Below are 17,765 nucleotides of genomic sequence, written 5' to 3' on the forward strand. Positions count from 1 at the left end.
ATAATCAATTCCAATTTTTATGCACTCTTGGAATACTAGAGCTCACTAAACGGTTATAACTCAATTTAGAGCCGACTTTTGTTGTTTAGTGTGTAGCTAGCAGCCACGTGTAGCAGGGACATCACCTTCTCAAGCTTTTAAATACTGCTACTTCAGTTTACATCAAAGTGTCACATGAATTTCGCAGAACTGTACAGTATTACTAAAAGAGGGTACTAAAACTGTGAGGCAACACTCACTGTGTTAATTTAATTTACGAACATGTGGACCACACTGGAGCTCCCACCTTTTGAAGACTTTGCGCAAAAGTGACCCCTCCAGATCATCCAATCCGACTCCACCTTTACACTATACCGAGGCTGCTTTTCAGAACATAATTGTATCGAAAGCTCCCCCCGTGCAATCAGTCAGAAGGCTTAACATGCCTCTGAAAATAGCGTGGCTCCTCGACTGACACACTGAATGCAATCCACGGTGAGAAAGCGTAATTTTTTTCCGAAGAGATCGGTCGCAGTGACTTTCTGAGCCAAATATATACCTTCGCCCTACACGGCCCAGAAGATCATCAAGCTGCGATGCCCCGCCATGGAACTTTTGATGATGTTTATTTTATCATTAGCAAATTGGGCGTGGATTAGGGAGCCCAGATTGTTTAACTTCAAGCGCAAAAAAGTTAGTATATCTTGCCCAGATCATCACACCGTGCCCGTCTAGAGTTGCTTGCCGCCTGGGCGGAGCCCTTACACACATTGCGTGTGGATTTCCTGCTTACACCAAGTGTAACGGGTTAAGTACTGCGATCCTGTGTATTTCATTTTACACCTTGGTACGGTAAAACACAAAACTCTCATTACATAATAATGAATATTCATAGGTACCGACATTTCAGTATTTATTTAGATTACGGAACTTCAAATGGCTGGGGTCCGATTTACATGTGAGCCACTTCCTGCACATCAGAAAACAGACAGTTTGCTTCGAGGGAAAAACGTACGTACATAGTGTTCATCAAAATAGACCTTGTGACGGGGTTACACGTACCCCTGTATGAAAGGGCGAGTCGCGTGACCGTACGTAGGTGTGAATTACACAAGTTGGTGTAATCACACAATGGTGTAGCTACACCGTAACAAAGTGGCAGGATTGCCAGCAATAATGCAGATTGATTAGGGTTTACTATATTAATCAGGAAAACCTAAAGTTTTAGATATTGGCTCTGCCGCATCTAAAAGAACGGAACAGTCTCTTTACCTTGGTTAAGGTTTTAAATATTCTTGGAGACAGCGGATTGCGATCCACTGCACTCGTACTGGTCCTTATAAACAACGTAAGGTCGGTGACCTTATCTCAGCTTTCTCTACGCAAAGAGCTACGATACCTCGCTGCAACTAGTCCATAAATTTACAAACTTTATAAATAGCAGTACGAAATAACAACACCACTTTTTATAGGCTCTTGGTTTGCGCCTTGAAGACATCCTCTGTTTTATAAACGCTGTCTCCTAGGGTCAAAACTCCCTCTGTTCGAAGTATCACTTGTATTCAATTTTGCGATCGAGTCATGGAGAAAATGTCTTTTCGGCGAGATCAAATGTGAATGTGAGGTACATCGACCAGCTTAACTAGCTTTTGTTTATCTCTTGACCCAATGAAATCAAAGAACCAGCGGGCTAAGGGTAAAAAGCGGTGGGGGAGCTGAGCTACGAACGATCACCTCAACTTTCTCTTGTTAACAACCCCACTCTCCTGCTGTAACACATACTTACCAAGGGTACTATTCACTACATGTTAGCTTACCTTCTTCCGGTGGGAAACGCCCTGTAATGGAGGACCCTGTCACTTTTTTACAGGACATGAAGGCCAAGGGTGCGTCAGGGCATGGGAGGTCACGGTATCAGGGAAAAGGATTCTCACATTCTTATGTATATTCAGAACTGATAGCAACTCTTGTACTTAAGCATTTGTGAATGTAAAAGTGGTCCGTTCCTTGTCCATCAAGCATTGCCATCAGATGATGACCCGCCCACCGCTGGCTCCCGTGAGATCCCTTGGACGTCAATGGGTGACGTCAAAATAGCGACATGCAACAACTTATAGTCGGGTGACGCGAACGCGCATCAGCGCCAAAAATAGGCGATCAGGCATATTCTTCGACTTGAAAATTTTTCGGCAAAGAAGGATAATTATCTCTATTCTCTGTGACCGATGTAGTGACGTCGTAACTGTGTACAACGACGCATGTTATACATGTCTTACAAAGCGGCTGAGTGGCAAACAGTGCACCCTAAACTTGACGAGGACATACTTCATTGCAAGTAGCTTCTTTGCATAAACGGGGTAGATCCTCTCATCAGCTTTCATCTTGCGAGAATCAAACCCAATTGCGTATCATTCCCATCGGCTCATTCTTTGAGCAAAGCCTATTGCAAAGCAGTTTGCAAGGCCACTTCTTAAATCCTTTCGGGATAGAGGCACTAGCCCCCTTCATCTTCGCAGGAGCTGTCCGCAGGATCTCCTTCTCAGAGAAGCAATTCAAAAAGAGCGCTACAGACATCCTTGTCGGTATTGACAAATAGCATTTTCAAGCGCATATACTCAGTGGCGGCTCGCTAGAGTTCAGCGCGATTTTCCATATCCAGCTTCCGTGCCTTGCACGATAACGGACTGAATACGAGATAGGTTTGTGCATAGCCGTTATGTGGTCAAAAAATTGCATCACCAGACCACTGATAAAGCGTCGCTAGTATGATAGACATATATAATGGCATAGTAGTCACACACCGAGAATTCCGCTCAGAGTACATACTGCAGTGAGATAGTTATTGCGGTCTCTCATCGCCACTAAAAGATGGCGATGAGAGACCGCAATAACTATCTAAATGCAGTATGGTAGAGAGCACTGGACAAAGTGCAGCTGATCACGCTATTCAGTAGCACACGGACATTGCGATTAGTTTATATTAACCACTTTAAATGACGCACCTCTTTATCCTTCAACGTCACGCTTAGTGCATCTTTCGTCACACTGTCATGATATTTTTTATATTAAAGAGTTGGAAGGATAGGTAGGATCCTATAAAGTAGCTCTCTGCGAGTGTTTATAATGATGAATACATCCATGACGAATAAGGGGCTCGGCTCCTCCTCTGATACCAACAGTACTATTTTTGCGACCTCGCCATCTAGCGATTTCTTGCATACATTTCCGAGGCAATACAGAAAACACCAGCTTATAGCTTCATCGTCGACTATAGAGACACTCTGAAGACTTCGACGTTTTAACCCATGGCTCGTGGCTTGCAAGTCACGCCTAAAGTATTTATATTCTAGATTCACATTCAGGACGAGACAGTGTTTTACGCTGTCAATGTCAGTAAACTTCACTTGAAATTTTAGTAAAATGTTAGACACTTCACCAGTCACGTCGGCAAGACGGTACAAACACCCACGCTTTAAATCTTGCAACGTTGGGAATGTCGAAGTACTGCACGTCAGTGCCCATTTTCGCGCACGGTCGGTCTTTAAGCTTAAAATTCGCAAGCGCGGCAGGCTGGTGGTCGTCTGGAGCAAGACCGAATTGTTGGACATTATTTAACTTCCTTTCTCCAAAGGGAGATTTTTTTGTGGTTTGTATTTAATGTGTAGACGTCCAACATTGCATCCTCATGGTGGGTGCCATTTGTGTTCCCATTGACTCCCGAATGAAACGTTTTTGACAGTGTTTTGCCAGCGCAGTCTTATACCTGGTTATACTTCCAGGCAAGCGATATCGCTCCTGGTCCTTCGGTCGCCGGATTCAAGATTGTATCGAGGCCAACTTAGCATCGACTTCGATCTTATTATCTCAGGGGCAGGTGTTTGAACATCTTGTTCTCCATTCTCACAGAGATGGACGTTCACGACTTGTTCGTTGGACTAATTATTAGCGCGATCAGGTGCAATGGGATCTCCGTGCACACTCTTTAAGTCAAAGAATGTGCGTATACAACAGGGTTCGAGCGCTCCACCCAGCGGCGGAAGTGAGAACCCTGAAGTATCAGTGCTAAGTTTGCTAATCTAGTTCACGAGTGACACATATTTAGAATTGATAAAATTTTGCTAAAAATAAATATGTGCGTTTATTACATTCATTCAATAAAAATATTATTGCTTGACGTGGAGTGGATGATCTCTATTATAATCTTAACTTTGGAGCCTCAAATATCGTACGAACACACTAAGAATTCGCATGCGATGTATGCCAGCTGCCTCCTTGCTGCTAAGTAAGACGGCTCAGGCGCTGACCATATCTAACCCCATGTCCAGTTGGCGTCTTTGGTACTATCTATGGTCAATTCTTCATTAAGCTTTCCAAGCTGGCCAAAATATTGGGCATGAGCCTCTTGTGTCATCCGACGCACGACGCTCTTTATCTTCAATCGCATTTCTGAACACTTTAAATGAGGAAAAGGACAGTAAAAGCCTGACCAATCTCGTGTCATCAGCATTGTCAACTTGATTCATCTGGAAAGACACATGGATCTATACCCGTTTATGCTAAATTTCTAATAAAATTATGCGCTTTTTGCATAAGAAGAACACGCAAGTTAGTACAAGCGTCTTGCTGGTGGTAGCACGTATGCGAGAGAGACAGCCGCCATGACCAGTTCCACTCTTACGTGGGCATGTGAGCCATTTAATGAGCTACCATTTTGAAACCGAATGCCGTACCCCCCCATCACACTATGGGCCTTTTCCGGTCAGTAGAGCCTCCTCCCTCCCAACTAACACACACCCATTTGGGTGCGGGTTGGCAGGGCGATCACACCAAGGAGCGTGATTGCTCGTCCATTTTAGTTACCTATCTTCGGCCTCCTTGATTCCGATCCTTTGAGTGTCGAATCATGTACCTCTTGCTCTCAGGCCAGGCTACTAACCACTTGATCCAGGGGTCAGTTAAGGGCTGACAATAGGCGGACAATCTATGTCAGATAGACAGATGGGATTGAAAACAGTGACTAGTTTTACCGCACACCACCGTTCATGCCTGGTCTGACCACATGCTGATACTGCGGACACGTGGGTTGCTAGCCTCACACAATACATTAAGGTGGGTAATACTATCGCAGATGGTAGAACGTTCACATTGTCGCCAATTTGAGCTGATTTCAATCAGTGCTAACATTCAGCCCTTTCGATATAGTACTCAAAAGAATTTGGGACTTCAGTCAATCGTGGCCTCGCGTGCAAGTAGCTTTTTTAAATCAATGATCTGTAAGGTCTTACGTGAAATATCGAGTTAAAGATGCTCTGTGAAAAGTGTTGCGACAACCCTTTATACAAGGAGCAGCTGTCAGCAATCAGATAGATGACAGAGTCCTAAGAATCTGTTAAGGCGAAAAATATGATATTACTTACTACTGCCATAGTCATCACGACACGCTTATTGTTATGGTCCGTCCATTACATAGGTAGGTAGAATGTCTTACATAAGTAGGTAGAATGTCTTACATAAGTAGGTGCATCAGTATACGATTAACGCGCATTGTATTGCTATCATTCTTTTGGCTGACATATGGGGTTCCAGATCCATTATCAGCCAATTAATCGATGACGTATAATTGAGCGGCCAGGGCTTTATCCTGGTCCTCAAATAAATAGTTAGATTCTTGAAAAACCTAAGACTTGGTCACTCTATCGCGAGCTTCTTCAACACTATAGTGTACGTGAGTAATGAAGTGATAACCTGACCCGTTACTCCTGATAGCACTTGTATTACTTCCAATGACAAAGCTTGACACGAGCCAAGACCTCGACCACGCTGCTTGCTCCCACCTCACTCGGACTAGTGGGAAGCTTCCCGCCGCCTCGCGGTGGTGTCCGGAGAGTGGTCGTCATGTTGCTGCTGTGCTTAGCGCCGATCGACCACAGCGTCTAGCGGCACAAGAATTTATGGAACGTGACATCGCCTATGCAAATCGACGAGTGTCAACTTCCTCGCGCAGTTTCAAAAATGACGTCGCTTAAACTAGAGACGTCAATGTACTCCGAGGTCTTCAAAGACCGACCTTCGCTGAATCGATGGTTTTGAGTAATCGATATTGCCATCGCTTCAAGAGTGAGCGAGGCGCCGTCTGCAAAGGTCAACTTCCTCCTGTCGCGCTGTCCGGTAAGGCCAAGGAATCAGCTCTCGGCAAGTTGGTGACCTCCGGCTCGCGTTTGAGCCGCTTCAGCATGAATTCCACATTCGGGCGGATTTCCTTGCACTCCATCAAGATACGATGTCCATGCATGACCACGTCCAAAAGACTCGTCACCACGCGTCGTATACTGTGTCCAAGGTCATTGTCATGGCCTCCCAGGTGCACGTGTTTGGGTTCGGCATGTGCGAAGGAACGACGGGCTATTGCCTTACGCGAGCCAAGCCCTCCACGCTCGAGGAGGCATTCGCTTTTGTGTTGCTTAGGACTACGTGGTGGCAACATTCTATGCACGTGCACTGTCCGCTAAAGCTGGGAAATCTGCGCTTGAGCCAATGGAGATCAACGTCATCGATGCGTCAAACAACCGCCAACATCATAGCACATCGTAACAGTGGTCGAGGCGGTCGATCCTTAAACTGCTTCTGTCGACGGAAGGTCGATCACCGCGCACCAGCGTTAGCGGCAGTGCTTGCGCATGCTGATGCCGAGCCTGTATCTGCCGACCAGCCAAAATTCGGTCTGGGTCAGTAGGTGAGTGGCGCTTTACTGGCTGGAATGGAAGTCCGGGTCTCCCGGTGGCAACTCACCCCCTAGCCCTCCCGTGCTGAATGCACACTTCAATGCCGACACCACGCAGAATGACTCAAGTCTGATCATCGACAGCCTTAAGTTAGCCGATCCGCCGCGTCGCGCGACGTGAGGTGATATTACCATATAGGTTCGACGAACTCTGAAGCGATGACGAATTTCTCTCGATCGAGATGAACTACGCGTTCAACTGCATCCTGGGTACGCCGTGGCTGTCTCGTTACCAACTAGAGATTGACCGTTTGGCCCGGTCAGTCAAACGTCGCAGTGACTTTGACGTGAGCGCGGTGTTCACCAACCTCCTGGTCACCCAGAAGAAATGGCCTCACGTTACCGTCGTGAATGATCGATCTACCACGCATGTTGTGCACAGAGCGAGCGATGGCCCTCTCTGCACGGGCTTCTACACGATGAACCCTCGTAGCGATGCAAGGCCAGAGATTAATTGACGGTCGAGCAGCGGCTCCCGCTCAATAACCCGTTGACGGTCGAGCATGGGCTCATATCGATTGAGCCAGTGGTCGAGCAGTTGGCGCTCCCCCTGAGGTAGGGCTGCGACCTTGTCCAGCGAGAGCGAATCATCATCCTCGAGTTTGCACTTAAGGCGGTGAGCAAAGAAATCCAAGCGACGTCGACTGAGTCTACGTCGAGAGTTCGTGCCAAGTGACTGTCAACCAACGGAGTCAGTCTTCGTGCTTGAGTGTACGGAATGCACGGCCGGTCGCCAATGAGCGATGAAACTTGCAAGTCCACCGCAAAACGCACAGTCGATCGCCCGACTTACAGGCCGTTCCTAGAAGAACTTCTTCGCGATATCGAGGACGGCACAGTCGGACAGGTCTGCCTGATCACCGACGTTGATCGATTTCACTCGCCCAAAGAGAGCGGCCCACGAGGCGCGCTTTGCAGCGCAATCATGGGAAGCGCTACGCGTCTTTGGCAGCCCAGTCTACGAGACGGTCCAAGAATACGAAGATATTTTCCTGGATGAGATCCCAGCCCAGCTCTCGGCTGACCGAGGGATACGCCACGAGATTGATCTCGTGGCCTGCTCAAACAACTCCGTGACGCGGCAGTGGCCACTGCTGTGGGATCAAGTCAAAGCCATTAACGACTTCTTTGAGAGCCGCTGCGAGGCGGTTCATGTGCATGAGAGCACATCGCCACACTCCAACCGGACGTTCTGCGTGAAGAAAACCACGGGTGGCGCATCGACCACGTCTTCTACAAACAGAATGACGCTATCATTCCTGCACAGACGCCGAGTCCTCGGAAGAACATGATGCTCGACGCCATGTCGGATAGCGTGATCCACAGCGCCATCGACTTGATCGATGGGTTCTATCGAATCCTTATGATGTCGAACGATTTATCCGAATGCTTTGGGAGGACTCGTCATGCCGCAAGGTCTGAAGAATGCTCTTGCCACATTAATAGCATGGTCCCCCATGTGCTGCGTCCGCTTTATCATTTTGCTCTGGGTTACTTCGACGGTATCTTGGTACACAGTCACGCTGAGGAAGTCCCCAGCGCTCTAGAGGCTTATTTACAACACCCGCGGCGAGTCTTCCAAGTGATGCACGAGAAAAAGCTGAACGCGAATTTGAAAAAGCGCATCTTCTGCGCGCCGGGAATCCCGATGCGTTGTTCGTGCTGACCCGAAAAGGTGTCTTTGATACGCGCATGGCCAACGCCACAGATCCCCACTGAGCTACGTCTGTGGCTGGGCCTCGCCAATTATCTCCACAAGTACACGAAGAATAATGCCGGATAAGCTCGTTTTCGGCTTCTCGCAGTGCGCTACGCTCCGATCAAGTTCAAAGTGTACTTACTGGGTAAGAAAACCTTTGCTGTACACTGATCATGGTTTGCTGAGGTCAGCATTGAAGAGTCCACATATCTCCCAGCGAATGGTCCGCTGGTTGTCATTCGTCTCTGAGCACAACTTCGTCGTCCTCTATAAGCTGAGCAAGAACAAGTTTTTCACCGCCGCTATGTCTTGGTGTCCCGACTACGACCCACGTGGCTCGCTGGATTGACAAGCGATGCTCGACGAAGGCGGTGTAGACGAGTGTGCTGCGTGCGAGGCGTCATGCGCGAACCTGACGAGTGTTCTCAGGAATTGTCACTTCGCGACGAGTCCGTCCTGCTTACGGACACGATTCGACGTACTCCAGTATTCTTGAGCATCTTCGCTCTCCCAACGTCGATACGCTGGGAAGTTCTCTCAATCCGTACGGAACTAGATTCATCGTAATTGTCTTGACGATGGTCTGCTAACCTACAGCATCAACAGCTTCGATTCTTCCCGAGTAAACGTGCCCAATGACCCCGACCTGTACCAACGAATCATCACGAGTGACACGATGCCCCGCTGGGCGCTCATCTCGATCGAGAGAAGACCTTAGCCGCCTTGTCTCGCGACTTCTTTTGGCCCCATCTTTACAAATGGGTACGAAATTGGGTGCGCATATGCGAGATTTGCCAGCGTGTGAAGCCTATGTCGTCGTCACAGGCTTCTGTGCGATCTCTTCCATTGGCCACCGAGGTCTGGCGCTCGGTGTTGATGGACTTTATCTTTGGTCTATCAACCTCTGAACACGAATTTTCAGGTTTCTTGGTGTTTGTCGACCGCATCAGCAAGATGATCATCTAATTCCGGTGTCGGATAAGATCGCCGCGACTAACACTCCGGCGCACTTCATTAATGCCGTCTTCCGTCATCATGGTCTCCTTAAATCCATTGTCTCCGACCGGGATCCGCGCTTCACGTCGGCCTTCTGGTTGGTGCTCTTCAAGATCCTTGGCTCGAGGTTGTTAGTGCCCATAGCAGCTCACTTGGTAACGGCTGGTCAGAAAAACCGCGTTTCCATGTCCCCGGAGGCGTGCTTAAGAAATATACAACATCATTCCTCAGTTGGAGCTCGATCCTGCCTCTCGCCGAGTTTGCAATGAACAACGCGGTACACGCGTCGACCGGGTTGACGCCTTTCATCGTCGGCAGCGCGCGGCACCCGCGCGTTCCTGCTCTTCTCGCTCCAGGCTACCCCAAAGTGCCGCGATTATTCACTCTAGGTAGGAGAGAAGCTAACGCCACGCCGCCTACTCCAGCTCCCGCGCCGCAAGTGACTTCGTCGGAGCCTGATCAACTTGTACGAGCACTGGTTGCTAATGACTTCTCGGGTGTATCCCCAGAAGTCGTATCGGTTAACGCTGTGACAAGTTCCCAGGCCAAAGACAAATCGAAACTTGATTATCCCCGATGCTGTTAACCACGCGCGGAGGCAACCGGCGCGACAGATTCGACTCCGCTGCCGTCTCTGACTTCGTCCTACTACGCCAAGCAGTCACGCGATATGTTATAGATGCACTGTAGGACGCGGTGAATAAGCAGAAATAAAATGCCGACAGGACTACCCCGCAAGCACATAAACACACGCTTACGACAATGTTCGTGTCGACTGCTGGTATTCGAGACGCTGCAGCTACCGGTCTCGGCGCGAGAAAGCTCGCATCACGCTTTATTGGACCGTTTACGGTAACGACGGTTATGGTGACGCCTAAACGTTCGGCATCCTTTAAACACTAGGGCTACCACCGACATTCTAGGCCGGACGATTGAAGAAGTACCATCCGATCGAGATCCCTGACGATGGTATGTCCCCGAGCAGCACGGTGACATTCCAGCGCGATGGACTTCTACCTTTGGTCGACGCTTCAGGCGCTGGATCGTTGAGCGAATCGTTGATCACGACCTACTCCAGTGCCGTAGTTCTCGCGCTGCACAAACTGAATTGCCACACCCTGCAAAACAAGGAAGGACACTATCGCGTGCGTTGACTGGGTCTCTCCCCGAAACAAGAAATTTTGAAGCCACACAGCCGCTTAACGGTAGACATCCCAGATATGATGAACGAGAACAAGACGACACTCACGTCCCATCGCGTGAATAAAGAAGGTGGGTCGTCTCTGTGTGCGCGCGGAGATGTCCACCGTAGTGACTAAGAAGAAACTTGTAGTCGACTCTAGGATTGAACCGATGACCATCTGTACGTGAATTCGCCGATGTACCACTGAACCTCTTGATAAGTGAGCCGAGCGAAAAAATGAATGAGTGAGTGAGTGAGTGAGTGAGCGAGTCAACGACGAGTGAGCAACTTGCAAATTTCCAGCAGTCTTAACCTGTCTCTCATTTCCCTGTCGCTTGTAGTTGTCCAAGCTCGCAGGATGCCCGTGCTCCGAGTTCGCAGTCCTCATCACAACACATCGCTTAATCGCCTGAGTAAAGCTTCAAGTGATGCTGGCGCTCAAAGTCTCAAGCGGCTGGCGTGTCTCTCAAATTTTCCAGTGCCATGAGTGAATGTTCCACCGCTCATCCTGGTACTGGTCTGCTCCACACGAAGCGGTCCCCCCGTATAAAAATTGCTGGTAAACGTACGTCTGCCGAGAAGCCTCAGTGGGACTCGAACTCCCGCGCAGCACTTGGGAGCCAACAGTGTTGCGCACCCAGACTACACTTCTAAAAACTTGAGCCATCAGCGCGTGAAGCGCACTGTAATGTTTGTAGCGTCGCCTCAGCAGCCATCCCGCAAGAAACCCACCACAAGCCTCGACGACGACACCAGCTCCAGTCTTCTCCCACGTTGCCGATCAAGGTTACAGATCGCTGCGATTGCTTCTTGCCAAGCGCGAGCTCTCACCAGCTGGGCACCAGTGCCACGGCGTCGTGAGCACTGTCGTCGCTGTCGCTCCACTTATCTTCTCCGATTATCTCCGTCCGTGCTTATGCTGCGGAAGCGCAACTTTAAGAGGGGGGGCTGATGTAATGGGTCCAATTATTAAATAAGTTGGTAGATCAAGTGCATTAGCACACAAATCATCCTATTAGCATAAATTGGGGAGCCCGACCCATTATTTGCCAATTTGTCGATGACGTGTATTTAAGCGGCCAGGGCTTTTGTTCTGGTCCTAAAAAAGTCTAGATTGAATTTTTCACATACCTAAGACTCAGTCATTATATCTCTGCACTATAGATTACTCAAGTAACGGAGAAATTACTTGGCTCGTTACACCAATGGAGCTTCTGGTTTTGTTTGGTCTTGAAGACAAACACCTGGTGATCCTCGGCCCGGATGTGCTTACAACTCTACCGGAAGCATAAGCGAAAAAGAAAATGCGCTGGTGAAAAATTCCAAAAAAATTACATGAGATATCAGTCGGAGTTTTATCAACTCATGTGAAGCTCTAAAAACAAGACTGCTTTTGTTGAGCATTGATTTTCGTGAAGACAAACATCGAGAGAATCTCACCAGGAGGTTGATGTGGCCATGGAGTCGACCCTGATTCAGACCAATTGACAGCGAGTCATGCTAGCTTTTTCAAGCTAAGTGGTCGCGCAGAGTACTGGGCACTAACGCATTAATTGAGGCCGTCGCAGCGTGAATAACTCAAGCACCATGTGTCGAAGATCTTTGCACAACCTAATCAGATAAATCACGTGTGGTCGTTGCTTATATACACCGGTGACAGTATAAGTTTTTGCTGAACGATATCCAACAGCTAAGGGTGCCTCTATTTAAATTGATTCGCTAAAGGGTCGGTGACAGACAACATTTTAAGCAAGACCTTAGTACAGTTGTAGCTCGAAACCTAAACTTTCCGTACACAAACCAGCTTTTCTGAAAAAGATTGAATATATTGAGCCACCTTCCGATTTCCAAAAGGTAGAGGCTCTGTGATGCACCAGAGGCGAAACTATCAACCGAACTGAGTATGTAATTTATTGGTTGCTGAAAATAAGCGTTTTACACAGTTGTTACAGTTGCGGAAGCGCGAAAAGCTCACGACCTGCGCGTCTCCTTTATCTTGGCAAAGAGGCACAAAGTGTCGAGCTTTCAGACGGAGATAAATCAAATTCAAGTCTCATTTTGCATAAGGCGGCTTGAATCGAGAACGAGCCGGGCTTTCTTGTAACGCGTAGAGTTTGAGATCAATAATACTTATTTTAAAGGGAGCATTCTTTCTCAAAAATTAAAAGGCTCACAGCACAGTCTGATGAAAGTTGGCTTTTTCGTGCTGGAATCCGGTAAGCCACAAAAAGTTCTAATTGATTTCCAAACGTCGTTCAACTCCGTTATTGTCAAACGTAGAAGCTATGGGAAGGGGTTAGATATACCAAGTACAATATCTTATCTATGCGTCACACAGTAGGGCTGTCGAAGAATCTCGTAACTATTAGAATGCTTTGAAAGCCGAATGGCGTGAGGAGATTTTTGGTTTTGGACACGGCTTATATATACAAATTCATCCTCTGTATAGCCTGTCCGGAACACAAATAGCCGTAAACTGGAAGTCGAAGACATTGAGTGCCACACAATTCCCTTCGATCAACCAATTGTTATATCACGCTCCAACCTCTGAAAGCAGAAGCATCTTTGGTGCTAGCTGAAGCTGCGTCAGCTAGTGGATACGTGGGTAGTTACCGACGATAGTGCGAAGATCTTCGAGCAAGGCTCGTGGTGCAGAAGCGGCTGTGAGTCGGGTTTCGCTCAAGTGTAGCTCGGAAGAGCGACCACGTGTCGTGAATTTCAGAGTTCTATCGGTGGAAGAAAGTAAAAACTCTGTATCAGGGGCTCCAGAGCAACCCTCTAAGGTATTTGAGTCGCAAGTACACCTTCGAGTTCCTGGTGCTTTCGAAAATTGTGTGTTCTCGTCGCAGTGTGACTTTTCCATTGAGTCGGCAACATTGCGTGCAGTAAACGGTGTTGTTCATTCATATTTTATGTGTCTGTGACGAGCAAACCAGTTGTCTAGAACAGCGAAGGGCACTACTGCATGACTGCATAACTTTTAAAAAGTAGTTTTTACATTCAGCGTTCGCAAACATTGACTCTCAAAGAAAGTGTTTGGTTGGCACCAACTCGACGACAAGAACGAACAAAATACCGATATTTTGTTTACGTACTCCTTTCAGATAAATTCAATGCTGCACAATTGTACGAAATTTGCTAAACCATTGCTGTGATAGTAAAGATTTTTACCGAAGTCTTGGTATTTATGGGGTCATTGAAATACAAAGAGAAGAGATTCGTGATACAGTTACCGCACGCTCGAAAACAAAAACAGATTCATCCCTGGATGTACTAAAACGTGTATGTCGAGTGTCAGTGTAAGTAGCATTAGAGACTAAATCTATGTACTCTTAGATAGCAGAGCTAGCACGATTACTAGCCACGGTAGAGACTCTCCTGGTGGGAGCGCACAAATAAACCTTTGTGCGTTTGATAAATCATATACTGAAAGCACATGAGCAGCTCAAACCGCGTCCCCGCTGCATTTGGTAGCATTTGCAGTCAACCCCACGACCCTAAAAGCGTAAGTGCTTGTCTGGATGCACTCACTAGCTATTCGAATATGCTGTCAATACATCTTTAGAAATCTTGCATTACAGACGTCGGCGGGAACATAAAATTACTGCCATCATGAGCTGCTAATGCTGAGTGTTTAGCTCTTTCGTGACGAAGACGGAGAAAATATTTTTTGGGATAAGCGACGTTTATATGATATGGATATCGGTCGTGATTAAGATACAGCAACAGTGCAGTCCGCAGCGATTTGAAATTAGGAGGCCGCAAGAGATAAGAGACACTTACGTAGTATCTATAGAAGATGCATTGCGAAGCGTAAAGGCGATTTGTGTTGCGGGTGTTTGTAAACCTGATCAGGTATTTCGGGTGCGTTCGAAAGTCTTGAATCTCCGCCAAGAATGCTGGTGTTAGAGCGCTATGTACATGGTTTGCGAGCATTTATCATCGTGGTGACGGCAGATCTGATGTCACCTTTGTGGGATAGCCGCTGCTCACGACCAGACCTTCTTCAACCAACTTATCCTATATTTACAAAATTGGTGTAAACTGCAATACAAGTGGAGTATATTTTCTGTATCGCAGGGCCGGTCGGGGTACGGATGGTAGATGTCCTACAAGCGCAGCCTCAGACACACTAAGAAGAAAAATGAAAATCTCTCAGCTACCGATCAACTACTTATTGCTCGCAGATACGACATCAGTGGCACTTTTATACATCTGCGAGTCCCCTTCTCTTTCGGTTGACTTGTTTGAAAGGTCAAGCCCTCGCGCAGGGTTGGCTAACAAGCTCTCGTGAAAAATCCTGATGGGATTAGTGTCGTCGAACAGTTTGGGTGTGGGGTGCGACTATTAAAAAAATATCTTGGAGATACCAAATTCAGGTATGAAATTCAGCGTAAAGTTTTAGTATTTTGATGACTTAGAGCCTTGCTGGGTTCAAATTACGATCTTGTCTTAGCGTTTATATCATGAGCCATAGTTTGACTGATTGTTATGCACTTTTTTCAAGTGGGTAGTTTGGGTAGTCGTGATCCTACCTCTTCTGTAAAGCAGAATCGCTTTTAGCACGGGTACGAAGTCGCGATAGTTTCGAAACTGATATGATTTATCCGAGTTGATGAGCAACAATTTTCCTGGGCGCCTTGAGTCGGTGAATTGGTAGTCAAATACGGCCTGAGGATATAAAACGAAGTAACGATTGTAGATTGCGCCATCTTGTGTGAATTCTGCCGAGACAGGAGTGAGCGACAAGGCCTGTGTATATTTGGTGGGGCGTCTGAAATGGCTGTATGCTGGTGCTTTCTAAACCAGAACTGTACTAAAGAGTAAGAGCAACTATGTTTTGCGGTCGCTTTTGCCAGAGCCTGTGGGAGATTGTGTGATGTGGACTCCTGCGCCAGGCCTAGTGGAGATGAGCAACTGTAAATTGCAAGTAGAAAATTCTACCGTGATCAAAGGCAAATTATTTTGTCGTGATGTATTAGTCTGTATGATTCAGCATTGTCATGTAACGCACCCACCGCGTCTGTCAGTGAGGCTACACGGATTTGTGGCAAGAGAAATTATTTACTCAGGATTAAAGTGTGGAGCCAGTAGGGTATTAGAAATGATAATCCTATCCTCGCTACACCTAGCAAAATAATATATTGTGCTTGACGAAATCATCCGGAGCATGTCTGCAAAACATTGCAAGACGGTGATGTCACCAAAAGTGTACGGGTGTTACCGAAGGACGAGCTGAGCCCATCATTTGCCATGAAAAATACCGTCATTAGGCACTCGCCGGTCAGCGATTTTGTGAAGTAAGCCAGCTACTGTCAATATTTCTACGGGATCGTTTTAATATTACGGCAGGATGATTAGAGGCCCACCATGAGTGGTTCTCTGGACTAGAGAATGCAAAAAAATGACATGTTTCTAAAATCAAATTTCGCATGGGAAAGAGAAACTTCGTACCGACATTTATATCTGAAAGGTCCCACAGCACAGGGAGAACTTTGCTTGTAACACGATAAGTGCTGCGATCACAATGGCGTGAACGCCGATTTCTTGAAAGGTTTGTGCTACCTAATAGCATGATCCGTTTTACTTTGATCAGTGCTTTCAGCCTAATGTATGCTAATTATCGGATGCCGATATAGTACGAAGATTGAGCTTTCATTGTGGCAAGGTTTTACGGCGAAACGCCGTGAAAGAGGCTAATGATGCCACGGAAGCTATCTAACGCACCAGCAAAAATCATTCTGGTCGAAACGTAGCTGTTTGGACCGCATCGTGTTCATGCACAACCAATTTTGACGATATATATAGTCGTGCAGAGTGGGAAGCTGGGAGTGGACAGCACCATGTAACATTTGCGAACAGTGTTCGAGGTGTTTGTAAAAGTTGCTGACTGATGTAGAAAGTGTGCAGTCGGAGCCAACAAATTTCCTTATCGGGGATTTGGGTTCGTGCGAAGGGCCCGCAAAGATCCAGACCATTTTACATTGGCCAGAATATCTGCCCTTAGAGAAGGTTAGGTAGAGTTCCTGGCTTGGTTGGCTACTCGCACCATTATAGCGCAATTCTTTCTCATGACACGGCCGTAATTTTAACTCTTTAAAAGGTATGTCAAATGCTGCTGGGCACCCGTTCACCTCGTACTTTATAAACGCAAAGTCAGGCACCAGACGACGTTCCAGCCCGATTTTATGCCTCACCAAAGTTGACATTAATAAGCTTTAAGATGGGTAAGGCGACGCAGCATCTTAGCCCAGTATGCGAGTTGAGAAAGAAATTCTTAGGCACGGAAGCCAAAATTTAGAATGAGTTATTGTCCCGATAGAGAAACAGATTAACGAAACAAACGATGCTTGAAATACAGACAGTATTCCTGAGTAAGGGTGATCTCAGAGGTCGAAAACGTTTGTAGTGCGGCCCTTGCGCGCTCTTTTTGCTCATTGTTTGTGCAGTGGGGCTACCGTAGCTCGTTGCGTAGAGGAAGGTCACTAAGGTCACCGACCTTATCTTCTATACCGAACCAGTTAGAGTGTAGCGGATCGCAATCCGCTACCTCCAAGAGTACGAAAAAATTTAATAAAGGCAAATACACTCTTCCGCGCAAAATTTATCTGCTTTATTGCGGCAGAACCGCCAATATCTTAAACCTTAGGTTTTCCTAATTAAATAGCCGAATTAATATGCGCTACTAACGGATTTTTACGAATAGAAGACCTTCTACTATTACAAGCCCCCATCGTATTTTCGACAATGTTCTAGAAATAAAAGACCGCTTCGATTAGTAGACTTCTTCAAATAAAAGGCCGCTGTAAACACCTTAGCATTTGGCTGTTATTTTGAAATCGACCATGCGTCAAGCAATTGAGCTCGGAAAGAAGCAGAAGTCGATCAAGTGGATCGGCAAGCAAGGTGGTGGTGTGCCGAGTCGCGCGGCGCCTCACTTTCGCAAGAAAGGGTGGAGTGTTGATTCTGCCACATTTCGAAAGTGGTGGCACAACAGAGACGAAATTTTGAGTGCTCAACCATGCCAAAAGCGGCTAAAAGGTGGTGGTCGCAGACCACTTCTAGGAAGTCTCGAGGACCTACTGCTGGACGCTATTATCGACCGCCGTCTTCGCAAAGAGAAGGTC

At 47.1% G+C, this 17,765-nt stretch overlaps 5 protein-coding genes across 5 annotated transcripts; 3 read left to right on the top strand and 2 right to left on the bottom strand.

Moving 5' to 3' along the window:
• Positions 1-6,259: 6,259 nt before the first annotated feature.
• On the top strand, positions 6,260-6,712 carry PHALS_07003 (hypothetical protein L915_06216; the record flags this gene model as incomplete). The annotated part of the gene is made up of 1 exon (XM_024720397.1): positions 6,260-6,712. One exon carries the CDS (start codon positions 6,260-6,262, stop codon positions 6,710-6,712), a length of 453 nt encoding a protein of 150 aa, XP_024585600.1.
• A 308-nt stretch (positions 6,713-7,020) lies between these two features.
• On the bottom strand, positions 7,021-7,687 carry PHALS_07004 (uncharacterized protein; the record flags this gene model as incomplete). The annotated part of the gene is made up of 4 exons (XM_024720398.1): positions 7,021-7,172; positions 7,220-7,410; positions 7,535-7,609; positions 7,641-7,687. 4 exons carry the CDS (start codon positions 7,685-7,687, stop codon positions 7,021-7,023), a joined length of 465 nt encoding a protein of 154 aa, XP_024585601.1.
• A 1,174-nt stretch (positions 7,688-8,861) lies between these two features.
• Positions 8,862-9,085, top strand: PHALS_07005 (uncharacterized protein; the record flags this gene model as incomplete). Its single annotated transcript, XM_024720399.1, has 2 exons — positions 8,862-9,003; positions 9,057-9,085. The coding sequence occupies 2 exons, from the start codon at positions 8,862-8,864 to the stop codon at positions 9,083-9,085; spliced, it is 171 nt and encodes a 56-aa protein (XP_024585602.1).
• Positions 9,086-10,217: 1,132 nt separating this feature from the next.
• On the top strand, positions 10,218-10,609 carry PHALS_07006 (uncharacterized protein; the record flags this gene model as incomplete). The annotated part of the gene is made up of 2 exons (XM_024720400.1): positions 10,218-10,307; positions 10,379-10,609. The coding sequence occupies 2 exons, from the start codon at positions 10,218-10,220 to the stop codon at positions 10,607-10,609; spliced, it is 321 nt and encodes a 106-aa protein (XP_024585603.1).
• A 495-nt stretch (positions 10,610-11,104) lies between these two features.
• PHALS_07007 (uncharacterized protein) lies at positions 11,105-11,354 on the bottom strand (the record flags this gene model as incomplete). Its single annotated transcript, XM_024720402.1, has 2 exons — positions 11,105-11,288; positions 11,323-11,354. 2 exons carry the CDS (start codon positions 11,352-11,354, stop codon positions 11,105-11,107), a joined length of 216 nt encoding a protein of 71 aa, XP_024585604.1.
• Positions 11,355-17,765: the final 6,411 nt, after the last annotated feature.

This window comes from Plasmopara halstedii (genome assembly GCF_900000015.1).
Source record: "Plasmopara halstedii genome assembly, contig: Scaffold_3060, whole genome shotgun sequence".
In the NCBI taxonomy this organism is placed as follows: domain Eukaryota; phylum Oomycota; class Peronosporomycetes; order Peronosporales; family Peronosporaceae; genus Plasmopara; species Plasmopara halstedii.